Here is a 23,624-nt window from a genome sequence, read left to right on the forward strand (position 1 = left end):
CTGTCTGCTGCTGAGCTATGGGATCAGGAGCTTTGTGGATAAGGTGGACAAGGCAGTGTCCATGGGGTCTGAGTGGAGGAGGTCGCAGGGAACACGCTGTGACGCCGTGCGTTATCCGCTATAGTGCGGCAGCTGCTCCGGATCATACCCAGAGGCCATAAGAGGGAGCGTGGGAATATATAGTGCAGTGTTTCCCAACCAGGGTGCCTCCAGCTGTTGCAAAACGACAACTCCCAGCAGGCATGCTGTGAGGTTGTAGTTTTGCAACAGCTGGAGGCACCCTGGTTGGGAAACATTGATATAGTGTATGATCATCCTGTATAGAGTACCCCCATAACAGTATATGGCTTATGCTATTATGGGGGTACTTTATCATTGTCATAAGCCATATACTGTTATGGGGGTACTCTCATTGTTATGTGGGTACTTTATCATTGTTATAAGCCATATACTGTTATGGGGGTACTCTCATTGTTATGTGGGTACTTTATCATTGTTATAAGCCATATACTGTTATGGGGGTACTCTCATTGTTATGGGGATACTTTATCACTGTTATATGGCTTACAACAGTGATAATGTACCCCCATAACAGTGAGAGTACCCCCATAGCAGTATATGGCTGATAACAGTGATATAGTACCCTCATAACAGAGAGTACCACATAACAGTATATGGCTGATAACAGTGATAAAGTACCCCCATAACAGAGAGAGTACCACTTAACAGTATATGGCTGATAACAGTGATAGTGTAATGGTGTAAATATCAAATATTAAAAATAAAAATAAAAAAAAATAAAATCGATGGATTTTTATCAGAAAAAAATATTAAAAGTATTTTAAAAAAAAAACATCAGAACTAGAATGGTACCAATAAAAACTACAGATCACAGCGCAAAAAATAAGCCCTCAAACATTCCCGTATATAGAAAAATAAAAAAGTTATATAAAAACTATATTTAAAAAAAAAAAAAAAAAGTTGGTGGGGCAATGCATCTTTGGTTTCGGTTTTCGGCCAAGCACAGTCAAAATTTTCGGTTTTGGCCCAAAATTTCCCTTTCGGTGCATGGCTAATGAAAACAGCTGTGCAGTAAAGAGCAGGACAAGATAAAGAAATAGTCAGCATTGCACCAGTCAGTACTTTTTATAAGCGTCGATAAACGCAATATCTAGTGATCAGAAAGAATGCTGGTTGTAACTTTCTTGCGGCAGGCAGAGCGGCGCCCCTCATCAAGAAGGCGCTCTAGGCAGCTGCCTATTTTGCCTATAGGCCGAGCCGGCCCTGGTAGAGGTTATCCACTGAAATGCGTCACTTTGTAAACCTTGTGTATCAATGTGTTCCTAATAAAGGAGGCTTTATTGTATGTATTACCGTGCTGGACATTTTTCTCTACAAGTTCCTACAAAGCTATTTATATATATATATATATATATATTTATATATATTTATAGGATCGGGATGGAAAACAGACTTTTAGTCAGTCTTTATTTGGCTGTGCAATAAAATCTAACACTAGTGACATTTCATCAAATGTAATATACTTCCAAAGGCCGCTATTCCGCCTGACTGTATCCACAGGGGAACACCCCCACACGCTTCTACATAAATGTATGTATCGTAATAGGCAAAGTCTTCAGTAATAAGAAAGGGATTTACAGGTTCCTCTCATGTACAATTTAAATGGCTTACGGAATCTCAAGTGCTCGTCCTATCTGTATGTTAAGTGAGAGGCTGAATCCCCGGTAAGATCAACACTCGGCATCACCGTACTTGACTGACAACATCAGGCAGCAAAATGGAAACACAGAAACACATACTTGGGGAAAAAAAGGAAATAATGTCTTATTTATAGCTCTAAATTAATGACAAACCATTTATATGGTAATGATCGACCTGTGGGATACTTGGCGGAGCAGAGGGTTGGTGCCTTATTTATGTGCGATACGGATAACATATGTCTTCTGCTGGAAGCTTCGTATAGAGGCGGCTTTATCACACAATCTCCACACACCTCCAGCTATTCAGCGGAGAACACATTTTATTTGCATCTGTTTATAGAAGGAGAAGTGGGTGGTGGACACTGGGGCCCCTCGACTAGGAAACGGGAGACATGGTGCAATACTAGTAATATTTATAGAGGCTTGTGGGAGGATGGATAGAAGATAGATGCATTACAGATATTATCGGTTAACACTGGATGACTAGATAGAAATGAGAAAGAGAGATAGAGAGATAGATAGATATATAGATATGAGAAAGATAGAGAGACAGATATGAGAGAGATAGATATGAGATAGATAGATATGAGAGAGATACATAGATATGAGATAGATAGATAGATAAATAGATAGATATATAGATATGAGATAACACATCCTAGATCTGAATGAATGAACTAACCGTATGAAATACTTTCGTCTTTACAAAGTTGAATGTGCTGACAACAAAATCACACAAAAATTATCAATGGAAATCAAATTTATCAACCCATGGAGGTCTGGATATGGAGTCACACTCAAAATCACATTGGAAAACCGCACTACAGGCTGATCCAACTTTATGTAATGTCCTTAAAACAAGTCACAATGAGGCTCAGTAGTGTGTGTGGCCTCCACGTGCCCGTATGACCTCCCTACAATGCCTGGGCATGCTCCTGATGAGGTGGTGGATGGTCTCCTGAGGGATTTCCTCCCAGACCTGGACTAAAGCATCCGCCAACTCCTGGACAGTCTGTGGTGCAATGTGGCGTTGGTGGATGGAGCGAGACATGATGTCCCAGATGTGCTCAATCGGATTCAGGTCTGGGGAACGGGCGGGCCAGTCCATAGCATAAATGGCTTCCTCTTGCAGGAACTGCTGACACACTCCAGCCACATGAGGTCTAGCATTGTCTTGCATTAGGAGGAACCCAGGGCCAACTGCACCAGCATATGGTCTCACAAGGGGTCTGAGGATCTCATCTCAGGACCTAATGGCAGTCAGGCTACCTCTGGCAAGCACATAGAGGGCTGTGCGGCCCCCCCAAAGAAATGCCACCCCACACCATTACTGACCCACCGCCAAACCGGTCATGCTGGAGAATGTTGCAGGCAGCAGAACGTTCTCCACGGCGTCTCCACACTCTGTCACGTCTGTCAAATGTGCTCAGTGTGAACCTGCTTTCATCTGTGAAGAGCACAGGGTGCCAGTGGCGAATTTGCCAATCTTGGTGTTCTCTGGCGAATGTCAACCGTCCTGCATGGTGTTGGGCTGTAAGCACAACCCCCACCTGTGGACATCAGGCCCTTATACCACCCTCATGGAGTCTGTTTCTGACCGTTTGAGTGGACACATGCACATTTGTGGCCTGCTGGAGGTCATTTTGCAGGGCTCTGGCAGTGCTCTTCCTTGCACAAAGGTGGAGGTAGCAGTCCTGCTGCTGGGTTGTTTCCCTCCTATGGCCTCCTCCACGACTGGCCTGTCTCCTGGTAGCGCCTCTATGCTCTGGACACTACTCTGACAGACACAGCAGACCTTCTTGCTACAGCTCACATTGATGTGCCATCTTGGATGAGCTGCACTACCTGAGCCACTTGTGTGGGTTGTAGGATCTGTCTCATGCTACCACTAGAGTGAAAGCACCGCCAGCATTCAAAAGTTACCAAAACATAAGCCAGGAAGCATAAGAACTGAGAAATGGTCTGTGGTCACCACCTGCAGAACCACTCCTTTATTGGGGGTGTCTTGCTAATTTCCTATAATTTCCACCTGTTGTCTGTTCCATTTGCACAACAGCATGTGAAATTGATTGTCAATCAGTGTTCTTCCTGAGTGGACAGTGTGATTTCACAGAAGTGTCATTGACTTGGAGTTACATTGTGTTGTTTAAGTGTTCACTTTATTTTTTTGAGCAGTGTAGATAGATATGAGATAGATATGAGATAGATCAGTGTTTCCCAAACACGGTCCTCCAGTCCCCCCAACAGGTCATGTTTTCTGGATTTCCTTAGTCTTTCACAGATTATATAATTATGGTCAGTGAATCAGGCATCACCATAATTATATAATCTGTGAAAGACTAAGGAAATCCAGAAAACATGACCTGTTGGGGGGACTTGAGGACCACGTTTAAGAAACACAGAGATAGATACATACATATGAGATAGATAGATAGATAGATATGAGATAGATAGATATGAGATAGATAGATATGAGATAGATAGATATGAGATAGATAGATAGATATGAGATAGAAAGATAAATAGATATGAGATAGATAGATATGAGATAGATAGATAGATAGATAGATATGAGATAGATAGATAGATAGATATGAGATAGATAGAGATAGATATGAGATAGATAGATAGATAAAAAGGAGATAACCGCAGCACACAAAAAAGGCATGCCTGAAGACGGTAGTGTGAGACTACTGAAACGTTGCACTTTATTTTTGCTGAAGATGGAATAAATTTCACTTTTTTGCACGAAGATACTTTTTTGTGTGCTGCGGTTATCTCCTTTTTATTGAAGTTGTAGTCCCTAACCAAGTCTCCTATGACTGCGTGCACCTCTTAATCTTTCATTAATTTTCTGGCAGATGTGCTGCTTCTTTGGAATTCTAGATAGATAGATAGAGAGATAGATAGATACGAGATAGATATGAGAAATATAGATATGACATAGATAGATATGAGATAGATATGAGATAGATAGATATGAGATAGATAGATAGATATGAGATAGATATGAGATAGATAGATATGAGATAGATACATAAATATGTGATAGATAGATAGGTAGATAGATAGATAGATAGATATGAGATAGATAGATAGATAGATATGAGATAGATAGATAGATATGAGATAGATGATAGATAGATAGGAGATAGATATGAGATAGATAAATAGATATGAGATAGATATGAGATAGATATGAGATAGATAGATATGAGATAGATATAGATAGATATGAGATAGATATAGATAGATAGATAGATAGAAAGTCCATAATAAGCAGCACATCCAGAGTAATGGAATGGGTGCAAGCCTATTGAACCTCGGTGCTCCGGTTCTGCTGGATATGTAATGGATAAAGGCAGCACACCACAATAATGTAATCCAAAAAGCTGTGAATTTATTCCATGATGTGAATAACAACGTTTCGGCGATCTCTCACCGCAGACTTGAAAATGGCGGTGACAGATCGCCGAAACTTTGTTATTCACATCATGGAATAAATTCAAAGCTTTTTGGATTACATTATTGTGGTGTGCTGCCTTTATCCATTACATAGATAGATAGATATGAGATAGATATGAGATAGATAGATAGATATGAGATAGATAGATAATTAAATATAGATATGAGATAGATGATAGATAGATATGAGATAGATAGATAGGAGATAGATAGATAGATATGAGATAGATAGATAGATAGATATGAGATGGATAGATAGGAGATAGATAGATAGATATGAGATAGATAGATAGATAGATATGAGATAGATGATAGATAGATATGAGATGGATAGATAGGAGATAGATAGATAGATATGAGATAGATAGATAGATAGATATGAGATAGATGATAGATAGATATGAGATGGATAGATATGAGATAGATAGATAGATAGATAGATAGATAGATATGAGATAGATAGATAGATATGAGATATATATGAGATAGATATGAGATAAATAGATAATTAAATATAGATACTGTAGATATTATTTGCTACAATGTAGAAACCATAGTGTAGCACCAATAATATGCAATTAAAGGGCTGTTGTTGTTTTTTTGCTGAATTGTTCCTGGCAGCCCCATAGGAATGAAGCCATTTGCAAAAATTCCATGAATTAGAAAGGAATTAATAGCGCCATTGAGGCATGAAATTAATTGTGCTCTGTGCCTCTGTGATGCCCTCCATTTCCAGCCAAATAGACAATGTATCAGTCCATCTCACAATATGGCCGCATCGGCTTTGTACCGGCGCCTAGGAAAGCTGGGAAACGCATTATGCAGAAATAATCCTGCTTTCCTATGGGGTTTTTTTATTTATTTTTTTACAATGCACTGTTTGCAATCCCGGCCATTTTACCAGCATGCCGGGAAGCGGGAGGCCGCTATCACACTAAGCGCTGGCAGAGCAAAAATAAATACGTAATGGAAAATATAAAACAAATATAATAAAGCGTTCTATTTCCGAGCAAATACATTTCAGCAAAAAGGCGAAAGATAAGCAAGATTTTGTCACGGCTAAAAGTAATCCCTTTGTTGTTTGCCGAAAACTATTTCACAAGCTCCTTTCAAATCTTTTTGATCATAATGAAAAGGAACAAATGCAACTTCAGAGTCGTGAACAATAAAAACATATTCACATAGAAATATGAACAGAAGTAAATATCTGGTGCAGACGACTATTTTCTTTTTTCTTTTCTTCTGAAGTGTTTTATTCATCCTCCCCCCATTCTGCACATTTCTCATTTAAGGAGCGGAGAACACAAAGCCCTTCCTCTCAGTGACAGGTGAACCACAGGGGAGAGGAACAGATCAAGATATGCATACAGCAGCTGTCTACCTTTTTGGCTTTCCTTAGATACGTCCTGGCAGAGTCCTTGAACGCCTCCTCCTCCTCAGACTCCTTGGCTTGCAGATAACAGACCCATCCCAGAAGATACCAAACCTACAAGACAAGGGTCAAAAGGGGCATCATTATGGGCAGCCGGCAGAGAGGGCCGAGAGCAGCGGAGAATATTCCTGGCTGAGCGGGAATGACTTCTAATGATCCCGCGCCATGCATCAGATAAGAAAGAATGGGAAAGTGTGTTAAATAAGCAAAATGGCCTCAGTAATGAACTAGATGGGGATCTGTGCAGAGAATCTCAACAATTGCAAAGGTTATCTAAGATTAGGGAACTTTCTTTTCTTAAATAATATATAGAAGGTCCTAACAGGATGCATATATATCGTCCTACTAAACATACATAGGGATCATTATCAAGGTATAGGTCATCTTTAAGCAGACAGATGAGCCGTGTCTGTCACTATTATAGAGATATGTAACACATGGTTTCCTATTGCCGAGAATGCTTTGTAAACCCCACCTATCAGTAAAGGTCACACACCCATGACAGCGGGCCTAACAATATTCGAGTTCCCCCGTAAACTTTTTTTTAGCAGGGTGCCATCCTATACACTGTGTTAGCAGGGTGCCATCCTATACACTGTGTTAGCAGGGTGCCATCCTATACACTGTGTTAGCAGGGTGCCATCCTATACACTGTGTTAGCAGGGTGCCATCCTATACACTGTGTTAGCAGGGTGCCATCCTATACACTGTGTTAGCAGGGTGCCATCCTATACACTGTGTTAGCAGGGTGCCATCCTATACACTGTGTTAGCAGGGTGCCATCCTATACACTGTGTTAGCAGGGTGCCATCCTATACACTGTGTTAGCAGGGTGCCATCCTATACACTGTGTTAGCAGGGTGCCATCCTATACACTGTGTTAGCAGGGTGCCATCCTATACACTGTGTTAGCAGGGTGCCATCCTATACACTGTGTTAGCAGGGTGCCATCCTATACACTGTGTTAGCAGGGTGCCATCCTATACACTGTGTTAGCAGGGTGCCATCCTATACACTGTGTTAGCAGGGTGCCATCCTATACACTGTGTTAGCAGGGTGCCATCCTATACACTGTGTTAGCAGGGTGCCATCCTATACATTGTGTTAGCAGGGTGCCATCCTATACACTGTGTTAGCAGGGTGCCATCCTATACACTGTGTTAGCAGGGTGCCATCCTATACACTGTGTTAGCAGGGTGCCATCCTATACATTGTGTTAGCAGGGTGCTAGCCTATACATTGTGTTAGCAGGGTGCTAGCCTATACATTGTGTTAGCAGTGTGCTGTCCTATACACTATACACTGTACCAGCAGAGTGCAGCCCCAGTAAAGTGTATGATCAGAGTGCAGCCCCAGTAAAGTGTGCGGTCAGAGTGCAGCCCCAGTAAAGTGTATGATCAGAGTGCAGCCCCAGTAAAGTGTGCGATCAGAGTGCAGCTCCAGTAAAGTGTATGATCAGAGTGCAGCCCCAGTAAAGTGTATGATCAGAGTGCAGCCCCAGTAAAGTGTATGATCAGAGTGCAGCCCCAGTAAAGTGTGTGCGATGAGTGCAGCCCCAGTAAAGTGTATGATCAGAGTGCAGCCCCAGTAAAGTGTATGATCAGAGTGCAGCCCCAGTAAAGTGTGCGATCAGAGTGCAGCCCAAGTAAAGTGTATGATCAGAGTGCAGCCCCAGTAAAGTGTGCGATCAGAGTGCAGCCCCAGTAAAGTTTATGATCAGAGTGCAGCCCCAGTAAAGTGTATGATCAGAGTGCAGCCCCAGTAAAGTGTATGATCAGAGTGCAGTAACAAAGTACATAGGGGTCCACTAACACAGTGTTTCCCAACCAGGGGGCCTCCTGCTGTTGCAAAACTAAACTCCCAGCATGCCCGGACAGCCTAAGGGAGTCTGGGAGTCCGGGCATGTTGGGAGTTGTAGTTTTGCAACAGCAGGAGGAACCCTGGTTGGGAAAAACTGCACTAACAGACAAGGGGCATATAAAGGGATAAAGGGATCTACTACCCCACAGAATGTATAAATATGGATCCACTCAATGTATTAATATGGGTGCATACATAGGGGTCCACTAACAGAGAGGGTACACCCCCCAGGTTCCTGAAGTACCGTCAATGATGTATTTTGCACTGTGGGGCAAGTCACCATAACAATGATGAGCCTACCCCATCAGAACTAATGACTATTATCATTATTTGTGGCTCGCTCCATGCTGCTTCTATTGTTTCCGAAGAATAAGCTAGTTTCTACAAAATTAATAAAAAGCTTAATTTGTAGAGTAGCGGCTTAAAAATCTTGTTATTACCTGGGAAGGGATGGAACTCTGGTATTCTGATCGCACACTTTACTGGGGCTGCACTCTGATCGCACACTTTACTGGGGCTGCACTCTGACCGCACACTTTACTGGGGCTGCTCTCTGACCGCACACTTTACTGGGGCTGCACTCTGACCGCACACTTTACTGGGGCTGCACTCTGACCGCACACTTTACTGGGGCTGCACTCTGACCGCACACTTTACTGGGGCTGCACTCTGACCGCACACTTTACTGGGGCTGCACTCTGACCGCACACTTTACTGGGGCTGCACTCTGACCGCACACTTTACTGGGGCTGCAATCTGACCGCACACTTTACTGGGGCTGCACTCTGACCGCACACTTTACTGGGGCTGCACTCTGACCGCACACTTTACTGGGGCTGCACTCTGACCGCACACTTTACTGGGGCTGCACTCTGACCGCACACTTTACTGGGGCTGCACTCTGACCGCACACTTTACTGGGGCTGCACTCCGATCACACACTTTACTGGGGCTGCACTCCGATCGCAAACTTTACTGGGGATGCACTCTAATCGCACACTTTACTGGGGATGCACTCTGATCGCACACTTTACTGGGGCTGCACTCTGACCGTACACTTTACTGGGGCTGCACTCTGACCGCACACTTTACTGGGGCTGCACTCTGACCGCACACTTTACTGGGGCTGCACTCTGACCGCACACTTTACTGGGGCTGCACTCCGATCGCAAACTTTACTGGGGATGCACTCTAATCGCACACTTTACTGGGGATGCACTCTGATCGCACACTTTACTGGGGCTGCACTCTGACCATACACTTTACTGGGGCTGCACTCTGATCATACACTTTACTGGGGCTGCACTCTGATCACACACTTTACTGGGGCTGCACTCTGATCGCACACTTTACTGGGGCTGCACTCTACTGGTACAGTGTATAGTGGATAGGATAGCACACTGCTAACACAGTGTATAGGATGGCACCCTGCTAACACAGTGTATAGGATGGCACCCTGCTAACACAGTGTATAGGATGGCACCCTGCTAACACAGTGTATAGGATGGCACCCTGCTAACACAGTGTATAGGATGGCACCCTGCTAACACAATGTATAGGATGGCACCCTGCTAAAAAGTTTACGGGGGAACTCGAATATTGTTAGGCCCGCTGTCATGGGTGTGTGACCTTTACTGATAGGTGGGGTTTACAAAGCATTCTCGGCAATAGGAAACCATGTGTTACATATCTCTATAATAGTGACAGACACGGCTCATCTGTCTGCTTAAAGATGACATATATAGACAAGTGATTATATATATACACATATACATATATGGGCAGCTTAGACAGTCACAACAGTGCAGTGATATAATCCGCCACATACATATACATAATCATATACATAATAGTCGCTTCCTTCCATCCAGACAAATGTGGTGCCATATTACTTAACCCATGCTCCTACTGTTGCCAAGGTGACCAGTTTTGTGCAAAGAAGTTTGAATAGCTTTATTAAAGTCGGTGCTTTGTTGTGTGTACCGTCTCAGCGGGGGCCCGCCTGTGAAATGAGTTCATATACTCTATATTACACTGCGCTACAATACAGTCTTTAAAGTATTATAATTTCTAGGCGGCCTCATGCCAGCACTGTATTACAAACCACTCGCTTTTATTATTTTTTTTTACTTTTTTTTCTATTAACGGGAACATTAGTAGCTCATAGTTATCATGGCTGGAATGCTTATTGTCTAGTAATAAATAACAAAAAATAACAGCCCTATATTGGACGGCCAGCTTTTTAACATTCTGTACAGATTCATTTCTTTAAAGGGGTACTCCACTGCCCCAGCGTTCGGAACATTTTGTTCCGAATGCTGGCTGCTGGGGTCAACGTCACGGCCACGCCCCTCGTGATGTCACATCAAACCCCCTCAATGCAAGTCTATGGGAGGGGGCATGGCGACTGCGCCTCCCATAGACTTGCATTGTGGGGGCGTGGCATGAAGGCACAAGGGGGCATGGCTATGATGTCACAACCCCTGCAGCCCGCACCCAGCGTTCGGAACAAAATGTTCTAAAACTCTGGGGCAGTGGAGCACCCCTTTAAGATAATCTTTCCGCTGCAGTTCCCTTTCTGACACTGTTAGATGCTACTAGGCCTAGAAGACACATGGCACCTTTCATATTAAGTGACCCCCAGACCTACGATGGCCCCGACATACGATAATTTCAACATGCGATGGCCTCTCAGAAGCCATCGCATGTTGAAGGCAGCATCAACATACGATGCTTTTGTATGTCGGGGCCATCGCATAAACGGCTATCCGGCAGCGCAGACTGCTTCAGCTGCCACCGGATAGCCGTTTACGGTGCCCCGTGTGCTCCGATGCTCCGAATTCCCTGCATCGCCGGCGCTCTCCGTCGTCATCACGTCGCCGCGCACGCCGTCCCGTCATCAAATAGGAGCGGCGTACGTAGTGACGTGATGGCGGCGACGGAGAGCGAGGATACTGGGGAAGCAGAGACGTCTGGAGCATCGGGGACGCGGCGACAGCGATGGAAGGCGACATCCAGAGCAGTGGTGACAAGCGGTGACGGTCCAGAGCGGCGGGGACAGGTGAGTACAACTTCCTATTCTTTCCATTGCACGGATCCCTCAACATACGATGGTTTCAACAAACGATGGTTCATTTGGAACGGATTACCATCGTATGTTGAGGGACCACTGTATCTGTCTGGGCTTCCATACCATAGAAAAATGCTTTTATTCTCTGGTGAAAAGAGTCAAATAGGTGTTCCCAAGGCACTAAAGTGCTGAGGGCTGGAACGTCTCTTCCTTTCCCCTTTCATTCCGGTCCCTGTTTGATTGACAGCTGGAAGCCAAGCCTTGTTTTAAATCTCACACCTGTGCGCTTTAATTTACTAAGAGTGGAGTGTTGATTTCTTCGTGTTTTTCTTTCCCCGACAGGTATTTTTTTATGGTATTTACTAATGTTTGCCTACATTTTGCTTTTTTACAACTGCTCTGAGCTGTGGGGTTTTGTTCAGCTCAAACCACCACATTGTCTGTGGACACTTTTTTGAGCAGGAGAGATTTGCTGTGGGGATTTGCTCCTGCTCTGGACAATTTCTGACATGGACTTAAAAAAGAAAAGAACTTCCTCTGGAGCATACAGCAGCTGATAAGTACTGGAAGGATTACAATTTTTTAATAGAAGTAATTTACAAATCTGTATAACTTTTTGGCACCAGTTGATAAAAAAAAAAAAAAAATTTTTATTTAACCCCTTAAGGACCAATGCAAATAAACCTGTACGCCCCTGAAAGACCAGGCCTGTTTTTTCAAATTGGGGGATGTCTGTCTTTATTAGAGAATAACTCTGGTAACGTTTTGCCAATCACGATAATTCTGACATTGTTTTTTTGTCACAAGTTGTCCTTCATGTACATAGTAAAAGTAAGTCGATATCATTTGTAGTTTTTTTTTTACAATGCAAAAAATCATGAAATTTTTACAAAAAATTAAGATTTTTTGCTATTTTAACACTAATTGGTTGCGTATATTTATACATACTGACCAAATAGTTTATGAAACTTATACTTTCAGATGTCTACTTTATTTTGACGTCATTTTTTAGTTTTTAATTAACATTTTAAATTAGTTAGAAGCCTAACAATTTAACTTGAAATTTTGAAAATTAGTACATCTTTTTTTTATGTGCTATGCAAGGTTTGTAGAAATTAAAAGGTAGTAGAACATAGGAACACCCCCCAAATGACCCATTTCAAAAACTAGAACCCTCAAGGTATTCGCTAGGGGGTATAGTGAGTATTTTAACACCATAGTTTTTTGGCAGGAATTATTACTAAGTCAGTGTTAAAAATTCGAAATTTGCAATTTTTCACAAATGCATCATTTAGGGGGCATATTTTTTGTACATCACTTCTAATATTGAAAGAAATGCCCCCTATATTTTATTTAGTTGCTTGTCCCATGTTCGGAAATACCCCCGCTTTGGCCATATATGGTTCCTTGGCCGCGTGGTAGGACTCAGAAGGAGAGGAGCGCCATTTGGCTTTCAGGGCAGAACAGTACCCCCACCCCCACAAGTGACCCCATTTATATACCGCACCCCTACAAGTTATTGGCTGGACCAGGGACCTCTCTGATTGGTCCTTGGTCGGCTGGCAGTATAACGCGTCTGTCTGTGACAGTTAAGGCTCCTGATGGATATATCCGCCATGTTGTGGGAATAAGCACCCGCTCATGGCGAATATATCCATTATTGCTGCGGCTGGGTAGTTCCGTGTGTCCGCTCATGAATGCTGGCGGGAAATCCGCCGCTATGAGTGGACACACAAAGCTACCCAGCCGCAGCAGGGAGCTCATTACCGTGACTGCTGCATAATGTGTAGGATCACGTGGCGGACATCCGCAGCATATTACATGCTGCGGATGTCCGCCAATGCGATCCTACACATTATGCCTTTTTTTAATTAGATTCCTTTAATAAATGTATTTTTAATATTTTTTTTTTACACTTTTATTACATTTTTATTTATTTTTACACTTTTATTACATTTTTATTTATTTTTACACTTTTATTTTATTTATTTATTTTTACACTTTTTAATGCTTTGGAATACTTAGTATTCCAAAGCATTGCAGTTATATGCTGCCTGCCAGTTTTCACTAGCAGGCAGCATATTAGGACGTGCCTCTGGCATGTCCTACAGGCAATACCCAGGGCAGACCTGGGGGTCTTTGTAGGACCCCCGGCTGCTCAGGTATGCAGCAGCACCCCGCGATGCTCCGGGGTGCTGCAGGAGAGACAGAGGGAGCCCCCTCCCTCTGTCAGAACTCCTTACAGCGCGCGGTCACTTCTGACCGCGGCTGTAAGGGTTAAACTGTCGGAAGTGAAGTGAACTTCACTCCCGGCAGTGCGGCAGGCCGCGGCCACACACAGCACCCCGCGATCGCGATGCGGGGTGCTGCAGAGGAGACAGAGGGAGCTCCCTCCCTCTGTCATAACACTTACAGCCCGCGGTCACTTCCGACCGCGGCTGTAAGGGTTAAAACTGCCGGGACCAAAGTTTACTTCAGTCCTGGCAATGCAGCAGGGTCCCGGCTGTGTGATACAGCCGAGTCCCTGCCGCGATCTCGTGGGTGCACTGGGCAGCACCCACGAGAAGAATGGATGAGTATAGACGTCCAGGTGCGGGAACGGCCGCCAACCTGGACGTCTATACTCGTCCATGGTCGTTATCGGGTTAAAATCCACCGGAGTTCCCCTTTAAGGATAGCAAAGGGTAGACTGGGGCCCTGTGATAGATTCTGCATTGCGGGTCTAGAGATACAAGTTATGCCTCTGCTTAGGATAACCCCTTAGCCGAGGATTATGCAGAAGATTTGTATCTCTGTATACGGAGTACATGCCCACAAAGAGCCACTAACATGTGAACATATAAAAACTATTATTATTATCTTTAATGAATATTATCAATGACATACATTATATAAAATCACATAATATATATATATATATATATATATATATATATATAGATAGGCTATGAAGCACACAGTAAATTATGTGGTTCACTCCTTAAACATTGCCTTCTAATGATTGGTGGATGATCATATGGCCAGCACCTTATTTCCGGTCCGCGGCATCGGTCTGGATACTCCAGTGTCAGGTGTGTCTTAGTGTTTGTCTTAGTATTGGTTACATGTGCATATACAGTGGGGATCAAAAGTTTGGGCACCCCAGGTAAAAATTTGTATTAATGTGCATAAAGAAGCCAAGGAAAGATGGAAAAATCTCCAAAAGGCATCAAATTACAGATTAGACATTCTTATAATATGTCAACAAAAGTTAGATTTTATTTCCATCATTTATACTTTCAAAATAACAGGAAACAAGAAAATGGCGTATGCAAAAGTTTGGGCACCCTGCAGAGTTAATATCTTGTACTGCCCCCTTTGGCAAGTATCACAGCTTGTATACACTTTTTGTAGACAGCCAAGAGTCTTTCAATTCTTGTTTGAGGTATCTTAATTCTTCCTTACAAAAGTCTTCCAGTTCTTTGAGATTTCTGGGCTGTCTGTCACGCACTGCTCTTTTAAGGTCTATTCATAGATTTTCAATTATGTTGAGGTCAGGAGATTGTGAAGGCCATGGCAAAACCTTCAGTTTACACCTCTTGATGTAATCCCCCGTAGATTTCGAGGTGTGTTTAGGATTATTATCCATTTGTAGAAGCCATCCTCTCTTTAACTTCAGCTTTTTCACAGATGGCATCAAGTTAGCATCCAAAATTTGCTGACATTTTATTGAATCCATTTTTCTTCCTACTCTTGAGATGTTCCCTTGTTTTTCTCACAATCCTGCGAGCTGTTCTGTCTGATATTATTCTTGCTCTTCCAGATCTTGCTTTAACTTCCACTGTTCCTGATGACTGCCATTTCTTAATTACATTCCGAACAGAGGATATTGACATCTGAAAACGTTTTGCTATCAACTTATAGCATTCTCCAGCTTTGTGAGCGTCAACTATTTTCAGTTTCAGATTTCTAGACAACTGCTTAGAAGAACCCATGGTGCTGATTGTTGGGAAAAGGTCAGATGAGTCTGGGCATTTAAAACCTTTGAGATTGACATCACCTGGTCTTCCCAGATGATGATTGAGAACAATCCATGACACTGGCAGGTCTCAGCTTTGCAAAGGGAGCAGTGTATGCTATAAATTCTGCAGGGTGCCCAAACTTTTGCAGACGACAAAAGTGTACATGATGGAAATAAAATCTTACTTTTGTTGACATATTATAAGAATGTCTAATCTGTAATTTGATGCCTTTTGGAGATTTTTCCATCTTTCCTTGGCTTCTTTATGCACATTAATACAAATTTTGAACTGGGGTGCCCAAACTTTGGATCCCCACTGTATATATATATATATATATATATATATATATATATATATATATATACACAAGCTCATCTCAAGTATAAGCCCTACTGGTGAAACACGTCGGAGGATTGGTGGGAAACTGGGATGGTACACTGTTTTTTTGTTTATGTTTGGGCTTCATACCTCGTCTGTTCTGACTTTTACTTACTCTTTTGCTATGACTAGGATTTACCCACTTATGTATACTGTGTGAAGTGTTTTACCAGGTATCTATCTTTTCTCGTTTTTTTTTTTTTCTTGATAAATATATACATTTATTTGTGATTTTAGATCATGTATGTTGTTTATAATATTCAATAAAAGTCATGCAATTTTTCATATATTTACTGGTATTTACTCTTTTGGAGAACAGCCTATTTAGATTATTTAGATATATTGAGAGGTTAGGTAACACAAAATGTTGGACATGGCGGACATCACTGCGACCAACGATTCGCCGAAGCTGCAGCTTGACGTATTAACCACATGGAACCAGAAAAAGTAGTGCACCGGTGACGTCAGACGGACAAGGGAGGAACCAGGGGAGTGGCGGAAGATGACTAGATGTTTTTTTTTTTTTTTGAATCAATGCAGATTTTGCAAAAATAAATAAATAAATACCCCTAGCTCGGAGTACTACTTTAATGCCAACTTGTTTCTGCTAGGACAAACACACAAGAACATTATATAGGCCTCTCTACAGTCGGTCATACCGTGGGTATATTATATGGGACAGCGGAGGGGATTATAAAAGAGATGCTGGGACTACAACATGGGACAGTGTTGGGGATAATAGAGCGAAAGTTCTGACTATTTGACAGTAATGAGGACTATAGAGGAAATTCTAGGACTGTGACATGGTAGGAATAATATACTGAGGATTGGTGTATTGATGCAAGACAATGGCGCGGATTACTGCGATTTGGGAAAGCGGTGAGAATAATAGAGAGAAGGTTGCGACTGACATGAAATGGTGATAATATATACGGGGGGTTGGGACTATGACATGAGAACATAGTGGGAATAAACGTGTCTTGATTGGGATTATGTAAGGACAATATATAGACCTCTTTACGGTAGGACTGAGGAGACCGTTTCATGAGCGTTCTTGACCATAACACACAAAGGATTTTGTTTTTGCTAAAAGCAATATATTGTTTTCAAAAATATTCAAAAATACCCAAAGTGCTTTTTTTGTGTTTACCAAATGCACTAGCGTCATTACAAACAACATAATAAATACAAAAACATGTACCCGGCGAGGCACAATGAGCGAATGGGATTCAGAACTTTCTGAATGTAACGTATTATTAAATACATAAGTGTTATTCTATAAAGAATCACTCACGATAGATTGGGAAAAATGTTCTAAATTAAGATGAATGTGTGAAAATGGATTGCTTGTAAGGTATGATCAGGAATAATGGGCTGAAGTGCTCTCCAAAAATAAGACTAAATGAAAAAATAAAAAGCCATTGACTGGTTTGACGGTGGATTTCTTGAAGCAGAACATTACACATACAGACAATTTGAGGCTAATAAAGACTATTTGCTGCCGGGGCGTAAAGATGAACCGTGGAAAAAGAACTGCGGATATCCAGATGGAAAATTCAACAACTATAATTAAAGGGGTACTCCGTTGCTCAGCGTTCGGAGCAAACTGTTCCGAACGCTGGAACCGGCGCCGGGTGCTCGTGATGTCATAGCCCTGCCCCCTCATGACGTCACACCCCGCCCCCTCCATGCAAGTCTATGGGAGGGGGCGTGACGGCTGTCACGCCCCCTCCCATAGACTTGCATGGAGGGGGCGGGGCTTGACGTCACAAGCTCCCGGCGCCGGCCCCAGTGTTGGGAATAGTTTGTTCCAAACGATGAGCAGAGGAGTACCCCAATTAATGTTTACTTCCTATCAAGGGCATATATAGAAGATATGGGGACCACTAAGAGTATCAACCTTGAACCCCCCCACCCCATTATGGTGATGGGCTTTGCCCCCTAAGACATTAGGGTGTAGTATTTGTTTAACCCTGCAGAACTATAACATAGGACAGTGGTGTAAAGTGGAAGTTGGGACTAGAACATTAGACAGTGGAGGGGATAATCTAGGGGACATTAGGACCATGACAAGGGATTGTGAAGTGGGGGAATATACTGGAAAGTGAGACTATAGTAAGGATTACACGGTGGAGGTTGGGGCATTGACATGGGCAAATAGCAGGAATATACAGACTTGGTTTGGACTGCCTAACAAGATAAAGGTGTTGAATATAGTGTAAAGGTTTGGACTAGTATATTGGACAGTGATGGAGAAAATAGTGAAGTTGGCATTGTTACATGGGATAGTGATGGGGATAATCTACTGGAGCTGAGTTGATGACATAATGCAAAAGTAAGTATTATAAAGTGGAGCTCTATAGGAGGTTGAGACTATGGCATGGGGCAGTGGTGGGAATAATAAGGTGGTCGATGAAACTAAGTGAAAAAGTGTTGGGAAAAAAGAGGGAAAGCTGGGACTATGACATGAAGGGGATAACATACTAATGGTTGGGACTATGATGTGAGTAAATGGGGGAGATTGTATCTTAGTAGGGACCATGACATGGGACAACGGTGGGAATAATAGAGTAGAAGTTTCAACAATGACATGAGATACTGGGAATAATCTACTGCGGGTTGGAACTATGACATAAGAAAATAGCTGGAATTATGTTTTGGTAGGGAATATGTCATCAGGCAACAGAGGTTAAGACTTTGACATGGAAATACGAGATAGGACAGGGGTAAGCATAATGGAGGGCAGGTTGAGTCCATGATCTGGGACACTGGTGGGGATAATAAAGTGTAGGTTAGGACTATAACACGAGAGTGTACTGAGAATAACTGTGGGGAAGTTGGGACTATGATGTGAGATGGTATGGATAATATACAGGGAGGTTGTAGCTGTGACAATAGTGTGGATTATCGTGTCTTGGTTGGGACTATGACATGGGGCAGTGGTAGGAATAACAGAGGAAACTTTGCGACTATGGCATAAGATGGTGAGGAATAGAAATAGGGGTTGTGACTATGACACAAGACAACAGTGTGGATTATGGCATTAAACTGGACAATGTTGTGGATTATGATATCAAATGGGGGGGGGTAATGGATAGAAGGTTAAGACTATGACATAGGACAGGGATGGGCATAAAAGGTAAGGTTGGGACAGTGGTGGGAATGATAGTGGGAGAGTGGAGACTTTGGCATGAGACAGAGGTGAGGATAAGATAGTGAAGTCGATTATGTGAGGAGAGTGTGAGATGGGAAAGTATTGGGGATAATGGATAGGAGGTTGATATAATGTCATAGGACCGGAACACTGGACAGTGATAATGCAGGGGATGTTGGGTTGCATACAAAACAAAAAGTCCATAACATATGTATGCCCTTACCTGGATCACTTCATCATCTTCCTCCAGAAGACCTTCCAAGACCTCTGTAGCCAACTGGAAAACAAAATATCAATCATAAGTTTAATAAGAGATTCCAGGCCACAAGGTCATCCAGAAAAACCTTCTCAATAATTGATCCGATCTCTGGCCTCAATTCCTCAATCAAAGACAACACCGCTGGGCATTATAAAGGAATATGCAATGTATTTTATATTGAGTCATCAATATTTGACACAAGTCTCTGGATAATGTCCTGGAAATTGTTCTCAGTTTGATCATACCCCTCGTACAGGGCAAAAATGACAATAAATACAGTGCTATGAAAGCCATTTAGCCTCAGAGCGGCATCGCTCCAACGTTCTCCTCCAGAAACCTACACAATGATGGATTCTCCTTCCATATCCGCTGTGTATGTTCAGCTGCTGAATCACAGAGATGTTAATAATTAAAAACATGAGACCCCAGTGACTCAGTATGAGAGACCCCAGTGACCCGGTTATGCGGATAATGTCAACCTGCAGAAACTTCTGCGGTCTTTGAGTTTGTACTGATAAAATAACAAGAGAAAATAAGTCTACTGGGTGAAAACCTGATGAGTCAACACATCGTACTATCTACAGCAACACAATCACTATGGGGGAGATTTATCAAAACCTGTGCAGAGGAAGACTGGTGCAGTTGCCCATAGCAACCAATCAGATTGCTTCTTTCATTTTCCACAGGCCTCTTTAGAGGCCTGTGGAAAATGAAAGAAGCAATCTGATTGGTTGCTATGGGCAACTGCACCACTCTTCCTCTGCACAGGTTTTGATGAATCTCCCCCTATAATGTTACAGATAATATTTTTCACTACTATCCGGAAATCAGAAAGTATGTGTCCGCCACCTCACTCCTATCCTGGACACACAGGGGCGCAGCTGGCTATGCTTAGGGTGCGACCATGCAAAGTGAAAAATCCTGGACAACAGAAGAAATGGACGCTACTTCACTGCGCTTCCCATTGACAATGACTCCATGGAATTATGGAACAGATAGGATAAAAAAATTAAGTATTCATTGTACTATAATGTGACAATGCGTTTTGTGGGTCAGACCACCCCCTTCATCAGGCCCAACACCCTACTGCATTCTTGGAAGAAAGCCAGGCACCTGTGTGATGATCACATGATTCAGGACAGATTTTTTACCCCATTAAAAGACAGCAAACAATGTTCTTGAAAGACTCGATGAATTGCTATATAAAAAGTCTATTAGAAAATGGTAGAACAAACAATACAAACAACAACATTCACCTTCTAATGTTCCCTATGTGTCAAGCTGTAGCCTAATGTTTATATCTGTCTGAAGGTGCCCCTTAAACTTTGCATTCAACCCAAATGTCTTACCCCACTTTGCTGGCATAAGCAAAAGGCAAAGAGAACGCGGTGATTTATACAGCACTAGCTATTATTTTTTGTTGTTGTTCTCATATATTATTAATACACCAGACATCAAAGCTGGAGAATCCCAGGATATTTAGTATTTTTTGTTAACATTTACAAATCCAAATACCACGAAATTTACGACACGGCAGCAGTCTGAGTCAGTACAAAAACCGCCAGTAGGTGAAGGGGGGGGGGGGGGGGGGCACATATTGAATTTTGTCTACATTCCCGGTTAATACCAACACTGTATATGAATTAGCATTGGCTTAATGTACGCAAACATTAGTCGCTTCTATTGAAGACAATTCCCAGAGACATCTTTAATTTATGTGAACTCCGAGGAGCTAGTCCTTACGGTATGAAGACGTTGCCGAGATGAGCTATTAGCGGTAAGGGTGCGTTTCTAATACAGTATGTCATTCTACATGGGAATTAGGTTCCATATATATGCATGCTAAGCATTAACGTTTCCTGCTGTTCTTCATCCCATAGGATAGAGAACCAACCTTAGAGAAACATAGAAGACTAACAGCAGAAAAAGACCAACTAACTGGTCCATCTGGTCTGCCCTATACTTTTTCCCCTAATTTTATGTTAGGATGGATACATGTTTACCCCAGACAGGTTTAACTTTTGGAAACTACAATCGTATTTGGAGGACAATATTAGTATTCTTTTAAACATTACAAAGGAAGTTTGAAAGAATATAAAATGACCTTATAGATGACCTATTACTGAAATGGATTTTGGAAGGTTTCACAAAGTCATGAAGGACTGGACAACACTGACTGGCCATGGTTTAAGGCGGTTTTATGGGTCAAACATGGACATACATGGTAGCTACCACCAATAGGGTGTCAGTCCACACTAAAAGAAACACATACCCCACTAGATGTACATCAAAGGCCTCTCACCCAGTCAACCAGTACCCCAAGAACATACATACCATAGTGCAGACCATGCGGCCACTAAGTGGCCCTTGAGCAGAGGGGTCACTCCTGGGTGGTCCCATTCCTTTTTTTATTGGAAACTGTGAAGAATTCCTCTTTCCAAAGAACCTAATTGGCTGCATATGAGTGGAGGGGGGAATTGACCAATGGGTCATGGAAAGCAAAAGAAAATAAACAGCAGACCTTTATGTTCTATTGGCCAATAACAGACGCCATAATAGGAGGCCCATTTTAATATTTACTACGGGGCCCATTTTCTTTTATACACACCACTGCAGAACCCTGTTCTGTAATGACGAGGGGCAAGAACCCATAACTGCTATCCAAGGATGTGCTCTTCCTAAGCTTTGGCAAAGGGTGACTATCGATCTCTGAGACTTGCCGGTGCCTTCTGGCTCAGAAGAAAAGGGAGACTTTGTAGGATCCATTCCCATTAGGAGTGGGCTTGTGATGGACGGCATTCTAGCGCAATTTTTGTGTGGAATGCTGCATGTACTTAGGCTTTTCAGCACTATGCCTTGTACATCAATCATGCAGGGCAGGGAGGGGTGGTGCAGGGAAGATGTAAGGATGCTGCAGCTCAGCCCGACTTCTATGACACTTGAACTTAGAAGGAAGACATGATTTTATAATTTTGCAAACAGCCATTAGATTATCCATCAATAGGTATAATTTGCTGTATCTCCCTACAAGTTATCCAACCATGTCTGCAGCTCTGAGCATGATATAGAGCCGACAGATTCCCTGCAAAAGAACCTGTAAATATATCCATTATACCTGAGCCATGAGTAGCATTAAACACAGGCTGACTTATCACAACAATCTATGACTCTATGTAACTTTGAACAGTAACAGGGCTTTGAGTCAGCGGGATGGCCTGCTGGCCCTGAGTGACAAATTCCTCCCTATAAATGGTGCTGGAGTGCAAGTTCAAGATCAAGTTTTGGCTCCTTCTTAAAAGGGGAATCTCAGCAAAAGTTGTTGTTTTGCCATTATGACCAGCCTACCTCAATTAAAATATTTCACCTAAAGTTACTTCTCACCGCTCCCCTGATGCCGCTGGTATTGCTCACTCTCATTCTCCAGGACTATTTCCTACTTTTGGGGTCCGATCTGACACACTGCTTCTCTTAGCCAGTGTATTAGGCCCGGGAACCAGGAAGAAGGCCGGGCCCGCTAACAGAAAACTAGAGGCAAACTTGGTTGACCTACATTCAACTGGTCCTTTACATTATTTTATAAATTGTGCTTTATGCTTTATTCTGCTTTTTATCGGTTGTGTGGAACCATTCCTGCCTACAGTTTGGTAAATGGAAATGGCCCATATTTGTGAGAAAATACAACTTATTCTTTAGGGTTAATGGAAAAATAGTTGGAATCTACAATCAAGGCTGACAGTAATTCCCAACTCAAACCTTTAGCTGCTAATGGACTTCAGAAAACCACTTAGTGAACATTAGCCGATGGCTAAAACGCGGCTGATTACACGCTTACTCCATACTAAACTATATTAAGGTTCAGGCTTAAGGTTAATTGTGCCTATTTCTTAAGATACTTCTAAAGACTTAACATTGAAAAGATCAAAAAGTAATATATAAATATATATACAAACACCGTTATTAAATCAAAGACACCAAAGAACATTGTAAAAATGTGAAAAATATCAAAATGTTTGTTAAAGAAAACAAAAAACAAAAAAAAAAGACTATAATAACAGGCCAGCACCCAGGAGGTTACCAGTCCATGACCCTTACAATGCATTCGGAAAGTTTTCAGATCCTTTCACTTTTTTAACATTTTGTTATGTTGTAACTTTGTGCTAAGAAATACTAAGATTCTGCATGAACATAAGTATTCAGACCCTTAGCGATGACACTTGAAATTTCACTCTGGCTCCTCCCATTTCTCTTGATCATCTCTGAGATGTTTCTGCACCTTTATTGGAG

At 42.3% G+C, this 23,624-nt stretch overlaps 1 protein-coding gene across 1 annotated transcript in view; it reads right to left on the reverse strand.

The window, feature by feature from the left end:
• LOC130272994 (uncharacterized) overlaps positions 1-23,624 on the reverse strand; it is a 443,176-nt gene that overhangs the window by 64,024 nt on the left and 355,528 nt on the right. The window contains exons 9-10 of the mRNA XM_056519091.1: positions 19,305-19,358; positions 6,568-6,672 (exon numbers count right to left, since the gene is read on the reverse strand). Of these exons, the coding sequence (XP_056375066.1) occupies positions 6,568-6,672; positions 19,305-19,358 (159 nt within the window). The remainder of the gene's footprint in view (positions 1-6,567; positions 6,673-19,304; positions 19,359-23,624) is intronic.

The sequence above is a fragment of the Hyla sarda genome, chromosome 5 (genome assembly GCF_029499605.1).
Source record: "Hyla sarda isolate aHylSar1 chromosome 5, aHylSar1.hap1, whole genome shotgun sequence".
Taxonomy (NCBI): Eukaryota; Metazoa; Chordata; class Amphibia; order Anura; family Hylidae; genus Hyla; species Hyla sarda.